Source organism: Nicotiana tabacum, chromosome 1 (assembly GCF_000715075.1).
Source record: "Nicotiana tabacum cultivar K326 chromosome 1, ASM71507v2, whole genome shotgun sequence".
NCBI classification, from domain to species: Eukaryota; Viridiplantae; Streptophyta; class Magnoliopsida; order Solanales; family Solanaceae; genus Nicotiana; species Nicotiana tabacum.
In genome coordinates this window covers 36,278,996-36,296,932 of record NC_134080.1, presented here as the reverse complement: position 1 = coordinate 36,296,932, position 17,937 = coordinate 36,278,996, and the positions used below count along the sequence as shown (strand labels likewise).

Sequence of the window (17,937 nt, the reverse complement as noted above, 5' to 3'; positions counted from 1 at the left end):
TATATATATATATATATATATATATATATATATATATATATAGGTGAAATAATATATTTTAAATAGTTAGTTCTATAGTCGGTTTGGTTCGATTTTTTTATTAAAACCAAAACCAAGCTAAACTTGCTCAATTATTAAAATTCAAAACCAAAACCAAATCAAAATATCGATTTGGTTCGATTTTCAGATTTTTATGAACACCCTTAGTCACACATCCTTCACGTGCGATATTTTCTTGCCAAGGCGGACCTATGTATAATATTAAGGGTCATCGGGTCTCATAAACTTTAGAAAAAATCTTGTATATATATGTAGAGGTGTCAATATATTGTAAAAAAGTGACTAAACCGATTGAACCGTACCATACCAAATCTATTTTTAGGTTTCTTTTAATAAAATTGTAGGTTTTTGTATAAATTTGTAACTGTGCTGTTAATTAGGGTAGGTTTTTTATTTTATGAAAACAAACCAAAAAATACCGAACCGTACCGAATAAATTTACATGTGAAAAATATATTTATATATTAAGTTTAAAAATAATAAAACATTAAATATTTCTGCGGGCCTTGGAATTATGAAAACGGATACAAACCAATAAGTAATTAAACTCAAAATAATAATTCTCAAACCTATTATGTTATTCCTATTGAAACTAAATTATTTTCAGCATATTCACTATCAAGACACAAAGTATTCTAACGATTATGAGTAGCAAACTACAATGTATTGAATATGTTTCCTTTCGTATAATTTAGATTTATCTTTTTGAATATTTAATCTTCTATAGGCTTTATTCTTGACTTCCAACTTGGTTAGTATCTTTTTACTCTTGTGATTTATATTTTTTGTGTCTTTGCTTAGTTTCTATTACGTTATTGTAGAATAATTGATGGATCTACTGTGACCATCTTTCATGGTTTTTTAATTCATCCCTTTAAACCCTAAAAATATCTAGATAGTTTTGAGGCCGTGAGCATCGGTTGAATAGAATAATAGTGTCCCATCTATTGCGCTATATAAATTATGTGTACTTGGGCTAATGACGTCTATTGAGTCGGTTGCTATAGTATAAGAATTTCAGTTGTCGTTTGATAATTTGACAAGTCCCAAAATTGAGTTTAGCCATCAAATAGTAGACAATTCTCCAATTTCCTTTTTTGGGGAAGTTTGGAATTAGGGTATTATTGTCTTTTCAACATGGAGACACACGTAAACGGAGAAATCAATGTTGAAAAAAGGAAAAAGCAAATAGGAATCATCGGTGCCGGAATAAGTGGTCTTGTTGCATGCAAACACGCACTGGAACAGGGATTTAATCCTATAATTTTTGAATCCTCAAATTGTATTGGCGGAGTTTGGTCCAATACAATTGAGTCAACTAAACTTCAAACTCCAAAAGATTTTTACCAGTTCTCAGATTTTGCATGGCCTAAGTCTGTCGCAGAAACTTTTCCTAATCACAATCAAGTTAAGGATTATATTGAATCCTATGCTCTTCACTTCAACATCCTGAAACATATTCAGTTTAATACTAAGGTGGTTACTGTTGATTACTGTTGTGAGGATGATGGTGAAGAAATAATAGCTGCTGGTTGTGATAATCTGTGGGGTGGTACAGGTCGCGCATTCTCTCCTAAATGCAAATGGGTTGTTACAGTAATGGATCTCCTTCGTCCCTTGCATTCACATAAGGTAAATACTAATTCCTGTACTTTTTCTTTTTTAATCTGTTTAAAAGGAATGGTACCTCATTTGACCTGAATGATTGGCGGAGCTAGGATTTCAACTTTAAGGGTTCTAAATTTTAAAACGATGACTTCAAGTGCTAATAATTGAGTTCTAAATTTTATATTTGTATACATTTAATGAACATTTTAACGCAAATACATTGTTTGAGCAAAAGTTACTGTGTTCGGCCAAACCCGCATTGGAGTTTCTAGCTCCGCCCACATACTATTAGAGCATTAGTTATAGGATAGTTTGGTATATGAGAAAAGTCATTAAAAGGGCAGCCTGGTGCACAAAGCATCTCACGTTCACGCAGGGTTCGGAGAAAGACCGCACCTAAAGGGATGTTGTAGGCAGCCTACCCTGTAATGTAGGCAGCCTACCCTGATGCAAACATCAGTGGCTGATTTCACGGCTTGAACCTGTGAGCTATAGGTCACACAGAGACAACTTTATCATTGCTCCAAGCTCTCCTTCATATGCCAAAAGTCATTCTTTTTAACAATTTCATGTCCTGTCAAACACTAACATATAAAATGAAACCGATGGATTATTTGTTGGTTCAGAATAATCTCTTTTGGGAAGTATTTAAAACAACACCTTTTTCAAGCAAAGTGTACCTTTTACTGCCTTACTGATACTGAGATGTCTTTGTTGTCACAATTTTCAGTCTATTCTATTTTTAACAGCGCATATTTGTATTACTTTCTTGACATGCATGATGATCATTTTCTGATATGTGAAATGGTAGGTTTATGAAGTTGATTTCATAATCTTATGCATTGGAAAGTTCAGTGGCCTGCCAAATATCCCTCACTTTCCAATGAATAAAGGGCCGGAGGTGTTCGATGGCAAGGTTATACACGCCATGGATTATGCTGAAATGGGAAGTGTTAATGCAACTGCAATAGTCAAAGATAAGCGTGTCACTGTTATTGGATTCCAAAAATCAGCGATAGATCTTGCAGCAGAAGTCGCCAGACTAAATGGTACTACTACTTAGTAATTAACTGGATACAGTAAACAGATATTGCTAGCCTAGGACCAGTCTCATTTTTTGCCATTAGATCTGCTGACTCTAATGAATTATTTGCTAGAGATGTTTGAATTTTCAATAATTGAGGATAAGATGCGGGAAGTACGGCTTAGATTGTTTGGACATGTGAGGGGGAGAAGCACAGACACTCCAGTAAGGAGGTGTGAGAAGTTGACATTGAAGCGCCTTAGGAGAGGTAGAGGTAGGCCGAAGAAGAGTTGGGGTGAGGTGATTAGGCATGACATGGCGCAACTACAACTGACCGAGGACATGACCCGTGATAGAAAGGGGTGGAGGTTTAAGATTAGGATAGTAGGTTAGGTAGTCTAGATTATTCATACCAGTAGTGTTAGTACGTACTCTCGCATTTGGTTGGTAGTAGGCTTATTTGAATACTTGTTTTTTTTTTCTCTGTTTCTACATGGTTTTTCGGTATTGTCCCGTATTGTTTCTTGTTATTATTGTGGTACCTATGCTTGCCTGAGCCGAGGGTCTATTGGAAACAACCTCTCTACCTCTACAAAGGTAGGGGTAAGGTCTGCGTACACACTACCCTCCCCAGACCCCACTATGTGGGATTATACTGGATAGGTTATTGTTGTTGTTGTCTAGTACGCGAATGCTAGCTATGCCATTCGGAACAGAATAATGTACTGGTTTGCAGCAGACTTCTTTGGACTGATAAAAAAGTTTTATAATTTTTTTCATTTCAGGAGTGAAACATCCCTGTACATTGTTACTCAGGAGGGTACATTGGACAGTACCAGAGGGCTTTCTGAAACTATCTTTAAGGAATTTGAATAGATTCTCAGAGTTAATGATCCATAAGCCCCGCGAAGGATTTTTCCTCTGGTTCTTGGCAATTTTACTTTCACCTCTGGTAATAATTTCCTTAATTTTGCCTCACATTGCTTTAGCTTAGTTGTATTCAGAATTCCTATGTTGCTCACACTCACCGAAAATGTTGCCGGGTGCGTGTCGGACCCTCCAAAAATAGTGCATTTTTGGAGGATCCGACACGGGTGCGACATCATTTTGGAGAGTCCGCGCAACATAGCAGAATTCTACTGATGTCTTACTTTTAGCATTGTATAATAATTGATGGATATGATTGTTGCTTTCAGCTGTGGATATTTTCAAAGTTTGCAGAAACTTATCTCAAATGGATATACCCATTGAAGAAGTACAATATGGTTCCGGACCATGGTTTTCTTAGACAGATATCGTCTTGCATGTTCACAGTATTGCCAGCTGATTTCTATAAGAGAGTTGAAGAAGGAAGCCTCATTTTAAAGAAGTCGAAAAGTTATTGCTTTTGTAAAAAAGGACTCATCATCGACGAGGAGGAGAATCTTCCTTTGAAAACAGACATTGTCATCTTTGCAACTGGATACAGAAGTGATGATAAGCTTTGTAATATTTTCAGCTCAGCTTATTTTCAGAAATGCATTACTGGCTCTTCAACTCCCTTCTACCGCGAATGCATTCATCCACGTATTCCACAGCTCGCGATACTTGGGTATTCTGAGAGCCCTGCAATACTATACACCACTGAGATGCAAAGCAAATGGTTAGTTCATTTTCTTGCAGGGAAATTTAAGCTACCAACAATAGCGCAAATGGAAGAGGACGTCCTGAGATGGGAGAAGTGTATGCAACGTTACGCTTGTAAATACTACAAACGAGCTTGTGTAAGTGTGTTGTTACAAATATACTGCAATGATCTGCTGTGCAGGGACATGAATTTGAATCCCAGACGAAAGAAAAAAATGTTGAGTGAACTTTTCGCCCCTTATAAACCTTCAGATTACCAAAGATCTGTGTAGTTTTAGCACAATAATGATTTTGCAAGTGATATTACTGGACCAAGGAAAAAAGTTTCCCAGTGTAATAAAGGAAATAAGAATATGGGGCAATTTTCTTCAAGGAGTTTGATTTCTTCTTTGTCTGCTAGAATTAGGATACTTTTGTCATGAATTGGAATGTACTGCTAATTAATGTTATGAGGATAAAACCTAAAATGGTTGCAAAGTTCTGCTTGAAGTGTTCTCTGATTTACTATTATCCATGTATTCAGGTGGTGTTTCACTTTTTCTTGAGTTGAGAGTCTACGAGAAACAGTTTCTCTACCTTTACCAGGTAGTTTTCACATATCTAATCACAAAAGTCCAGCATTTTATTCAGAACAGTTGGGGGAACCTTAAAAACTTAGATGTGTTCTTCTGGTTTGAATCACAGATACTTCCAATATAATATACTGGAAGTTTCTAAGTTTTACATATCAATTCAGAAAGGTTTCTAAGTTTTACATATCAATTCAGAAAGGTCCAGCATATTATATTAGAGTTTTGTTCTACACCATTTTATGCAATATTTTTTCTAGTTTGAATCAAAGATACCTTCAGTACTATATGCTGCAGAGTGTAGTTTTAACATATCTAATCACAAAATTCTAGCTTTTGGTTCAGGATAGTAGGTGAACCTTAAACATTTAGATATATCCTAGGAATTTGAATCACAAATACTCTCCGTATAATATTCTTAAAGTTTGTAAGTTTTATATATCAATTTATAAAGGTCCAGCATATTATACTGGATATTTTGTTCTACAATTAATTCATTTGCCATTACTTTAACTGTGTTTTTTTAATCAACTAAACATTTTTGATGTTTAATGACAACATAAAGTACTGTAAATTAAATTACATTTATATATTACACAACCAAGCACATAATAAATGTTTTTCATAAAAAATTTATAAAAATATACAACAATGCAGATATTATTAGTTACGATCTCAATTACAAACGAGAAGAATAGTACATTAACGCAGTGAGGAGAATAAGAAGATTAAACCACAAAATTTAAAAAATCGGAATAATAATTGTGAGAGCTTACTTCAATCTATAGATTGACGCCGCTAGATTCTGCTGAAACAGAGTATGAGGTCATGTCGCGTAACTTTTATAAACAGAGTAGGGGTATTTTGTCAACAAATTGTTCCGGTGCTAATGTACTGGCTAAATATAGTTGACTTTTGATTATGCGGCAAAATTTGATTGACCAGCAATAAAAATGGCTATTTATAAATTTTACGCACTAAAATATGGGCGGATTGGGAGGTTTGACAAAATATGGGCTTATTTTGCCAGCACTATGCAGGAGTTAGGGGTGTACAAAGGAAACAGAGAAACCGCACCAACCCGATAATCCGAGTCAAATCGAGAAAAAAATCCGACTATGGTTTGGTGTTGGAAAAAAAAAACCGACCATAATTGGTTTGGTTTGGTTTTAACTAAAGAAAGTCAAACCGAAACCAAACCAACCCGACATTACATATATAGAAATTTTAGATATATTTAATATATAAATATACTTATTGTGATGTAATCTATAAATATTTCTTAAAAGATTTCATAATTTTATCTTTTGAGGTATTATTTCAAGGTTGGACTTAGAACTTTTGAATGTTCCAATAAGTTTTATAGCCACTAACATTAGTAAATTAAATAATGCTAACAAAAGCCCAAACCAAAATCAAATTAATACCAATCCTAACAAAAGACATTCAATTCAATACTACGAACGGGAATGTATTGAATATCTATTTTCTGTTTTGCAATAATTTAAATAAAAATGCATAACCTATTTTTATTTTTTCTTTAGCGTTTAGTCATGTAATTAATACTCCCTTATTAGTCTACTTATTTTAGCATGACTTAGTACTTTTAGATTATGTTTATTTTTATTATGGCTTTTTAATTAGCAATATTTATATTACATAATTTTATTGTCTTTATTGTTGAATATTTTAGGATAATGCCATGACATATCTCATATTTTGTATTATTTCTTGGAAAATACTTTATATAGTTGTATTTTATTAGGACTAAAAAAATATTTTGAGCACAATTTATATGTTTTGTTCTACAAAGATTTTACCAGGGAAAAAACCCCAAAAACCCGAAAATCTGAGAAAACCCGAGAAAAATCGAGATTGAAAACCCGAGTTTTATTGGTTTGGTTTGGTCTTTAGATTTAATAACCCGACACAATTGATTTGGTTTGGTAATTATAAAATCCGAACCAACCCGACCTATGTACACCCCTAGCAGGAGTCATTATCCACCTGTATACAAAGGTAATCTCTCAGCAGTTAATTTGGTAAAGATGACATTTCTAATAGCAGCAATATGAGACTTTAGTTTGTGAATATTTTTTTGGAATGCAGTTTGACTTTTTCATGAGTTTGCTAAATATGTCGGTTGTAGACTTATTGGCATAAGAAACAATTCACTTCTATAGAGAAGTAGAACTTTTGAGTATTTTAAGGGAAGTCTATGATTATTATTCAAATTCAAACATGACGCACAAAAGGAGAAAAATAATTGGAAAAAGTTATTAAGTTTGAGAAAATAGATTCGATAATAGTTGTTTGCCACAACATATCTTTTAAGGGCTCGTACGGTTTGAAAGATAAGTTATGTTGCCCTAGTTATGTTGAGATTAGTTATATTGGGATTATATTTTTATTGATTGTTTGGTATGTTATATTAATCATGTGATTGTCAATTTTACTGTTTTATCCTAGGATTGTTATTCCATCTCTGGCAGGTCTAAATTATCCCGATACTATTTTTAATCTTAGAATAACTTATCCAAGGTTAGTAACCAAACAAAGGATAAGGGACGATACTAAATTTTTTTTCCAAGATTATATTTGCTTATCCACCGTACCAAACGAGACCTTAAAAGCTAGACTAAGAATAGCCAATCCTGGACATAAAGTCACCTTCATGACATAGCAAGAGCAAAGAACGCAGAATTCAAGGGCAACGACTATAGCAATATAGTATCATTATGGACCGAGTCTAAAAGCTTTTTCTGGGCATTAGCTATATTTGGTTATCTTTGGCACGAAGTAAAGAGATTAGGACAATGTATATATCCCAAAAACTCTGCTGCGTAGAATTGGAAGTCAATCTTCCACCTACGGGTGTGGCCTAATGGTCAATGAAGTGCGTGAGAACCATGAGGTGTCAGGTTTAAATATAAGCGGAGGCAAAAAAATTAGATGATTTCTTCACATCTATTCAAGTCTTGGTGGATATAGTTACCTAGCTAGTACGTTGCTGGTGGGAGGTGGCAGGTAGCTGGCCCGAACACCACGATTATAGGAAAAAAAAGTCAATTATCTTTCAGACGCATTGATCTGGAAATCTTTATACACACATGCGTACAAGTAGCCATTCAATTCAAGGGCAGCCATCTAACTGGAAAGAAGAGAAAGTAAACGATTTTGCATCACCTTACCTTAATATCAGTAGAAAAGTTAACGATTTTGCATCACCTTACCTTAACATCACTGCAATTATAAAAAAAGTGTCACAAGGATATTACTATTGACAAAATGAATCAGCCATGATGTGACTAATTAGATCGGAGAAGTGGGCAGCTGGTAATGCCGTATACAACATATTGTCAATTACTATTACGTCTAAATTTCCAAATTTGTTGGTTGACAAACAAACATGTAGGTGACTGGTCAAAATAACAGTGTAAAATAGCTGTATCTTGTCATTTAACTAGACTTGTTTCTATCATGTTTGGAGTCACAGTATGCAGCGGCAATATGTGGTATTGGTTTAGCAGTGCAAATTAACACAAATATCTGTGATATAACTTAGTATGAAAATAGGTATGATTAATTATACTAATCAATAAGTAGTACTCTCTTCTTGTTTTCACGGTATAAAGGCCAAGTATATTGTGTTTTGTACTCGAATTAAGTTGTTTAATTTTGACCCTGTCGCATTGAGAACTGAAAAGTGCAGCCTGGGAACAATTGAGAAAGCACAGAACCAGGACTTTTACAAAGAGTATGATATGGCAAAAGAAATTGCCCTTCAAAGGTTCTTTTTTCATGAAAAGACTACTTCAAGGAAGATTACCCACTGATGAAATGATCCATAGACTTGGGATTATTGTCCCCTCTAAATGTTGTTGTTCCAAGCATGAAGAAGAAACTAGTCAACACTTGTTTTGTGAGAGTCAAATTTCAAGACAAGTGTGGGCGTACTTTGCTAACTGTTGTGGAGTTAAAATGAGCCAGGGAGACATAAGGCAAATGGCTATGGGATGGTGGTTAACTATAGCTAATAATGGAGTTCATGCTACTTTAATTCACTGCTTACCTTCTGTTATCTCCTCGGAAATATGGAAGAGTAGGTGCAATGCCAAGTTTGAAGGGATAAATATGTCTGCTAGAATCATCATTCAGCAGGTGTGCAGATTTATGACTTCGCTTTTAAATTGTAAATTTCCGAAGCTACGGCTGCCTCATTCATGGATGGAAATGTGTCTAGCAACCGAGAGGGTACAACAGGTAATATCTAGCCAAGTTGTCAGATGGACCAAGCCAGGGACAGGCTTTAAGTTAAATACAAATGGATGTAGCAAAGGTAATCCGGAAAGCTCTGGTGGCGGAGGCGTAATTAGAGATGCGAATGGGGATTTTATTAGAGATGCGAATGAGGATTTTATTTGTTCTTTTGCTGATTTCTATGCCCATTGCAGTAACAATATGGTTGAAGCAAAGGCAATACTAAAAGGAATGCTTCTGTGCAGGGATAGAATTGGAGGCAATATTATTGTAGAATCCGACTCATTGTTTCTTGTTACTTTGATTAACAACAAACTAAAACCACCTTGGGAGATAAGACTAATTTTGGAGCAGATTCAAGAGATATCACATGATGACTGCTTTACTTTTGTTCACATATACAGAGAAGTTAATATGGTGGCCGACCTGTTGGCAAATTTGGGAGAGAGTTTGAAGGATCATGTGGTTTTCAACAGCTTGACAAACTGTCCACACAATGTTAGAGCTGTTGTATTGTTGGATAGAGAAGGCATACCAAATTTTAGATTCAAACCAAAAAGGAATCAGTTTGTTGTTAATAATGTTTCCAATGGATAAAACAGTTTTTTATATATTCTTAGCATCAGTAGGATTATCATCTTTTTGTGGAATATTTTGTAGTCAAAATGTAATGGACAGGATCTCCCAAACTAGGCAGATTAGATTGGAGCAACAGACCTCAAGGATGATGCATATCATTCTTCATTATGTACTGGGGGCTAAAGGATACATCATCCTCCATGTTTTACTGCTTTTCGATTATATACAGGTACAGGTTCATGCCTAAAAAAACCCCATCGCCATGATGGATGCTTTGAATTAAAATAAAAAATAAAAAAAGAAAGACATATCCGTTCGTCGCATAATTAAGAACGAGAACAATGTAGCTGAATCTAACTTGCTAATAGTCTGTTCGGCCAAACTTCTAAAATCAACGTATTTTGAAAAGTATTTTTTTAGAAGTACTTTTGGTAAAAAGCAATTTATGTTTGGTTAATTAATTTGAAAAGCACTTCTAAACAATAATTAGTGTTTAACCAAACTTTTAAAAATTGCTTCTAAGTGTTTCTTTCTCAAAAGTGTTATCGGAGAAAAATTACTTTTTTTTTTGCTTCTTCAAAACTGTTTCTGCTTCTACTTAAAAGAGTTTTTTTCTTCTAAAAACTGAGCCAAACACTTCAACTTTGAAAAAAAATATTTTTTTCGGGGTTTGGAGAAGGTTGGCCAAACATCCTACAATTCTGTTACACTACGTCCACAAGGAGAAAAGAAGACAGCTAGAATATACAAGTACAGAGGTTTTTAAGGAGCTCAGTCATTTGCTAGATTCTATCCACAAGCTGATATAACCTCTTATCATAAGATATGACAAGACTGTAAAACAACATTGTGATAGGAGTCTTGTTCCTAAATTCAACACTGCAATTACATAAATATGACACTTCACATGTTACCGCAAAAAGAAAAGAAACTGAATATGCTCTTTGCTGCTATAAGAACTGTACAAGTGTGTTGTTGAAAGAATGCTGGGACGAATACGGACCTTGGATCCTTTATTCACCTTGAATCTCTATCTGCCGTTGTCCCCAGATTTGGCTGTCAAACATGGAACAATTTTGATTTGTGTCATAGGTCAATGCACAACCGTGAACCACAGCCTACAAAATTAAATAATTCAGGATAAATTAGATGGTAAGCTTCTAAGGAAAACTAGATTTTTCATGTTCAAATATACTCTTCAATGTTTCTACTTTCTAATAATTTCAGCAAAACTTAAGCACCAGAAAAAGGAAATTTTCTATTTGAATACCCATATCTAACTCCAAAGCACACTGTTCGACTCAAATAAGCATCTAGACAATTCACTTACCACAAATTCAAAGTCAAACTGAAACATCTCGGTTCATTGTGGTCCTTTTGTTAGAAGGACTTGCACAGCTAGAATTTCAATCCTTTTTTGTGACAATGATTTGCACAGTCTACTACTATTTCAATGTGGACTTCAAGTATCTCAGAGCGGATCGTAACATTGCTCTAGCTTTCCTATCTGGGGTACATCCAGACAAAAGCATTTCTTCATAAACGGCGGGAACCTGAAAGCCAAAATATTTAGCATGATCCACACAACTAGGATGTAAGAATGCCAATCAGGTCAATCTGACAAAGGCAAAAATATTAATGTAAAATTCACTGCAATCCTATGCCATTTTTGCCAAGCCTGATTCTTTTGCTGCATATAAAGATCTGAATTTCGGTTTTTAAATAAGAAAATTTAGTCAATAATATGCATAATATCACTTAAAAAGAAGATACAAGAGACAAAATAATCATGACGCACCATACAAAAATGGAGACTCCAACACTATAACTATAGATGAAAGACTCCACGTAAGAAGGCTTACCCTTTCAAATTTGTCCACACGTATCAAGGCTTTCATAAGAGTGGTGTACGTAACAACATCTGCCTTCATATGCTGCAGTTGTAGGATATGTATGTAAGTCACGAGACTATATCGTCATGAGCATGCTATGTATATATACAGAAAGGAAAAGGTGAACTCACATTTTCTTTCATATACTTCAATACAGCAAAAGCCTCAGCATCCCTCCGATCCTCACCAAATGCATTAATTAGTGAATTGAGAGCTAACAGACTGGGCTTTAGACCATCTCCCTTCATGATCCTAAAGGCATTTACTGCTTGTTCAGACAAGCCCTGTGGACGAAGATAAACATTTTACATATGCAATCACAAGAAAATTTGATAATGAACAGAAAACTAGAATGATTAAGCTAAAGTAGGAAGGTTATGCTGCAATGCAGGCATATGACCAGTGCCTGATTGGTGGACTTAAGCAAATCTTCCTTAAAGATCCCTTTTCTTCTTTTTTTTTTTTGGGGTGGTGGCGGTGGTGGTTGTTGTTGGGGGGGGGGGGGGGGGGAGGATCACAAGTTCCAGCAATATTCTACAAACTCCATACCTATTTCAAGTGTACCCACGCCTAAACCTAAATCTCAACTAGTTGGTATTTTTTTTTTTAACTTTTTCAATCAGGAGGATGTATAGTGTTTCTACACTTTCCCTCCAGGGTGCTCGAACTCAGGACCTAACGGTCGTAGGTGGAGGTGCTTTACCAATATGAATAAGCATACAAAATAATAATAATAAATTATCTATTCGTGGAAATTATCTATATTATATTAAAAGCACGAAGATCCTTAGCGAAATGTCGTTCACCTTTTTTTACCCTTTAAATTTTAATTTCACATTAGACAAAATAGTCGTTTAATTATTTTCCTAATATTTAAGACTTTAAAATTAAATAATTTTCTTATTAAATCTTTCCTTATTTGAACTACGTAGGGATTCCTAATTTTTAGGTTTTAAAATCCATTAAGTTTTTTTGAACTTATATAACTTCTTTCCTTATTTGAACTATGTAATATAATTATAATTCCTTCCATGTTATTTTTCCTAATATTTACGACCTTGCAAATTTGAAAACTATCCCTTGACGTGGCATTGAATTTTACAATAATTTGATTCTTAAAGAATGTGTATTTTTAAAGCCCTTGTATTACCTATCAAGATAAATTTTGAAAACTATGCGTGCAACTATAAGAAAATGCCATTTCTTTTTAAAATTTAAAAAGTCTAATAAGGGTTTTTTTAAGTCCTCGAATTATGAAAACGAGTAAAAGTAAATTACATGTTGCTCCATCAAAGATAGACAGGTGACTTTTAGTTCATAAGCATGTTACTTTTTCACCTTTTTCCTTATTTTTTGATTTTCATTTAATATATATTGACAAGAGTGATATCTCCTACTAATTATGGATGAAGTTTTCGGGTTAATTTCTATTATAACAAGTAAAGTCTATTTTTATTAACTTATTAAGAAACAAACTATTAAATTTTATAACACGCAAAAATTAAATAGTTAATGTTACTCAAACCATTACTAGGATATGATTATATAGAATATTGAATTCATGATATTTATAATTTCTCCGAATTATAAAATACTCATATGCTTACTGTCATGTTTTATTAGAATATTGAAATCGCGTTAAAATTCTCTCAACACTATGCATTTTTCTTAATCTTTTCAATTACTTCTTTTAAATACTTTTGATTATAGTTTAATTACTTTATAAATTCATAAATAAATGTTCAAATTACGGAGAAAATTCAAAAGTTTGACTTTCACATTGGAAAATCTATTGAAAATTAGATGAGATAGTATTTCTACTTTGACTTAATTACTCTAAAACACACACAAAAAAGTCAAGTAACGATCGGTTTACTTTTTGAAAAAAGACTTTCCATTGGATAAAATTTTAGAATGAATTAATATTAAAAATTGAATCAATTAAAAATAATTGCTTTCCTTAATGTTGAGAACAAGAATATTTTATCATTGAAATGACTAATTAACAAAAGAACTTAATTCAATGTTTGTTCCTTTAATGTATTTCCAGGACATGTTGGAGACAATATAGGGAATATGCACAAAGAAACATTTGTCTATAAAGAACTATTAAGTGAAGTAATATTACAAATGAAATCTGATTAACTTAATTTATAATTCATATGTGAAAGCTGATATCAAATCACCTTGAATTTAACTAATATAAGTCACTAAAACTCGACCATAACTACTTGTCACATGTAAGTTATATTTTGTATCTTTTATTGTCATAATTTAACTTGTGAAATTAAGATAGTAAAATTATAAAATTGAACTAAGTATTAAGTGGAATAAATTGATTGAGTTGATTGAGTATTTTTACAAGGTGAGTTTGTTCCTTTATTGAGTAATTAGCTAAATAAGAGCAATAGCTAAGCTTGTTTTGTAATATTTTCACTTGGTGATTAATAAAAATTTAATTATAAAAAAAATCTGAATAAGATCAACAATCATCATACCTTCTTTTTTAACTTTTAGTTTATAATTCAAATGAATGTCAATATAAAATATGCATAATTCTTTTAAAATTTTATACTCATTGAGATGGAATACACGCATAAAGAGGGTATCCTAAAACTAGTACTATATTAAAAGCACGTCTTTTTTACCCTTTAAAATATAGAGTTCACATTAGACAAAATAGTAATTTTAGTATTTCATTAATATTTAGGAATAATTATTTAATTAATTCTCCGACAATTTAGAAATAGTTATTTAATTATTCTCTTATTATTAAAGGTCTAGGAATGTTAATAAATTTTTGCCTATTGGTACTACTCCCTACGTTGGAGTAGTTAATACTTTTAAGGTTTTCGAGACCTTTTCTAGTAGTTAAAAAAAATTTGCCTAGCCTAAATTTTCACCTCTACGTTCAACTCCCTATGAAGGAGTATTAAATGTGTTTATTTTGTAGTTAATACCTTTTAGGTTTAGTAGACCTTTTTTAGTAGTTAAAATTTTTTTGCCTATTCAACTTCTTATGTTGGAGTATTAAATGACTTTATTTGTAGTTAATACCTTTTAGGTTTATGAGACTTTTTTGTATTTAAAATTTTTTGCCTAAATCTCACACCCAACTTTTTCTTTTAGGTTAGAAGTTTTTATTATTTGGTAAAATTTACAGTACCCGCGTTACGCATGTACCTAATCTCAATATATAAATATACTTATTGAAATTTATATTTGAGTATAAAATAAAAGGTTTAATTTTTTGAAATTGATGAATGTTGATCCTATATATAGCTAACTCAATAAAGGAAGAAATATAAAATTCCCCAATCATCATTCAATAAGTTCAATTAAACTTAGTTCCAGTTCTATATGTTCAACTTTTCAGTTTTAGCAAGAATACATAGCTTTTGAAGATCTAAGAGCTTTTCAAAAAAAAAAAAAATTGAAAAGCTATTTCAAGTTCATTTTAATAGACAGAAGACAATCTTCTTTCTTTCTTGCGAGCAAAGTACATTTTGTTATATTTCTTTAATCAATAAAAATATATATGAACTATTATAAAAGCACAATGCCTCATAGCGTAATATTAGTAAAACTTTTTAGCCTTTAAAAATAGATTTCAAATAGAATAAAATTAACATTTAATTATTTTTCCATATATTATAACTTTGAAATCAATTAAAATATTATGATTGAAGTATTAACTTAATTGTCCATTTTTATTGATTACTACATATTGAATCATAGTATACATGGTTATTAAGACAAAAGCAATCATAAGATATTCTAATTTCAAATTACTAATAGATTTTTTTATACGTTAATTTAGTTTGTTACTTAAATAAATATTATTAGACAAAATCATGAATAAATGAATATTATTTATTATATGTGTGTCAATTTCATGATCAATATTTATTATTTTCAAGAACTCAAATTTTTACTTAATATTTAGTTTGTGACTAAAACCATGCTTTGAATGTTATTTATATATATATATTTTTTTAAAATTATTGTCCTCAATATAGGGTACACGTGCAACGCGCGTACCCTGAAACTAGTTCCCTAAGATATAGTGAGCAAGTAGCTATGAAATATTCATAAAGCAATGCGTTATAGGTCAGAATAATATTTACCCTCTGTGCATAGGCATTGATCAAGGCATTATACATGGTTGAGGATGGTTTCAACCCTGTAGACTTCATCACCTCCAAGCACTCAATGGCATCATTGAACCTTCCTGACTGTCCGTAGATATTAATCAGTGTGGTATATGTAACAACATTGGGCAGTAAGCCCTGACTCTGCATCTTACTCAACAGGCCCTTCACTTCCTCCCATTTCTCCAGCTCACCAAAAGAATTAATCATTATATTGTATGTGGTGGTGCATGGCAAGCACCCACTTTCCTGCATTGCCTCAAACAGCTCCTCCGACTTATTGTGATGGCCATGCTTACTATGGCAATCTATTAGCGTGTTCCATGTAACAGTATCAGGTTCAATTCCATCCAATTTCATCCTTTCAAATGTAGACATTGCATGATCCAAACAATTGTACTTCCCAAAAGTATCAATCATTATGTTATAAAACTGCCTATCAGGATTCACCCCACTATTCTTCATTTCTTTAAGCACCTGAAATGATCTCTGCCACTCTCCTCTATCACGATAACTAGCTAAAATCCTACTAAACACAAACGAATTCGGCCGTACATTATTCGCTTCCATTTCTTTCAACACAATTCTCGCGCTTTCCCACCTACCTGCATTCCCATAAGCATCAATAAGCAAGCTATACGTATGTTCATCCGGTGCCACCCCATTCCTCTCCATCTCCGACACAATATACTCCGCATCCTTCAAGGATCCAGTTTTCACATACCCTTTCAGAAGTGCATTATATGCCCTCGTCCTTGGCTTTAACCCGCCTTCTTTCAACTCCTCAAATACAGCCTCAGCCTCCTCAGTCCTACCCGAATTGCCCAACTCAGATATCAAGGTAACAACAGTAGCCGTTTTTGGGCTCAGCCCATTACCTTGAACAACACTCATGAAAACTAAAGCTCTATCAACATCACCAGCTTTCGCAAAACCCACAATCATATCATTCAACAATTGGCCATCAAGTTCAATCATATCAGCTTCAATTTCATCATAAAACTTCTCTAACATAGTTAAATCAATTGAATTACTACGAATAAGCGACTGAATAATCAAACTGTAATTAACATAGTCAGATTGATACCCGTCTCTCCGCATTCTACACATCAAATTAAGTGCTTTTTCGAGGTCACCATTCCGTGCACAAGCACCAATAAGTGCATTGTACGTTAACGGCGTTAAAGTTTGCCGCTGTGAAAGCAAAAAAGCCTCGTACAACTTCTCCGAGCGTCCCAGCGCGTGAATGAGAATTGAGTAAAGCAGTTCGTAAGAGAAACAAACGTTGTGCTTTTGAAGCCACGTAACGAGTGCGTATGCCGTAGAAATTGAGGATGACGTAGAGGCGAGGTTTTTCAGAAGAGAGTGCCAGACTGGGGCCGGAACGGCTCGGTATGACTCGGCGAGTTTTAACTCGGCCGGGTCGAGTTGAGTGGGTGAAGAAGTGTCTGAATTGGGCTCAGTGGGCGTATAAGTGGATAGAAATTGAAGCAGAGGAGTGAAATCGTAACGGCGATTCGGGTACAAAACGACGTCGTGGTTTTCGTCTTCCTCTTCCACTTCGAGGTTATCGATATTGAATTGCTTGGAAATAGAGAGATGGGATGTTGAGGCGGCGAAAGGCGGTGGTCGGAGAACTTGACGGCGGTGACTGGTGTGTAAACGGAAGTGAATGAACGGAAAACGTAGTTGCAACGGAGGAGAAAGTAACAGAGTATTCATTCTCCTTCTTCTTCTCCGGCAAGTGAAGGTTGAAGGGAGAGATAGAGCCACCATGTTTTTTCAGCTCGAATAGCTCAGCACAGATATTTTATACTTTAGCAAATAGTAGCATAGTAGGTCCTTTAACTTGTTTGAAATGCTAATATAGTACAGTTGCTTAACAAAAATATTTAACAGATAAGTCCCTCAAGTTCCTAAAATCCTTAGTTACATACTCTTTATTGTAAATTAGTAGCAGATTAGTCACTAAAAATAAAAATAAACAAACAAAGATGAAATTTTGGTAATTTACGATACTTAGGTAAAACAACGTCCCAGAGTTTCCTAATTCAATAGGTCACTAGTTCAGATCATAATGTCAACACAGAGTTTCCTAATTTCATGTTTTTAATAACTTTTTTGAATTACTAATTAACAAAATAATACTAATATTTTATCTTGTGAGA

General features: G+C 33.6%; 2 protein-coding genes across 2 annotated transcripts; one reads left to right on the top strand and one right to left on the bottom strand.

The window, feature by feature from the left end:
* Nucleotides 1-1,064: 1,064 nt before the first annotated feature.
* LOC107789008 (putative flavin-containing monooxygenase 1) lies at nt 1,065-4,795 on the top strand. Its single transcript, XM_016610767.2, has 4 exons — nt 1,065-1,692; nt 2,480-2,717; nt 3,478-3,644; nt 3,889-4,795. Exons 1-4 carry the CDS (start codon nt 1,198-1,200, stop codon nt 4,588-4,590), a joined length of 1,602 nt encoding a protein of 533 aa, XP_016466253.1. The 5' UTR covers nt 1,065-1,197; the 3' UTR covers nt 4,591-4,795.
* A 5,676-nt stretch (nt 4,796-10,471) lies between these two features.
* On the bottom strand, nt 10,472-17,603 carry LOC107789009 (uncharacterized). Its single transcript, XM_016610769.2, has 5 exons — nt 15,746-17,603; nt 11,750-11,902; nt 11,589-11,660; nt 11,057-11,279; nt 10,472-10,844 (listed from the first exon to the last, which is right to left on the bottom strand). The coding sequence occupies exons 1-4, from the start codon at nt 17,543-17,545 to the stop codon at nt 11,172-11,174; spliced, it is 2,133 nt and encodes a 710-aa protein (XP_016466255.1). The 5' UTR covers nt 17,546-17,603; the 3' UTR covers nt 10,472-10,844; nt 11,057-11,171.
* Nucleotides 17,604-17,937: the final 334 nt, after the last annotated feature.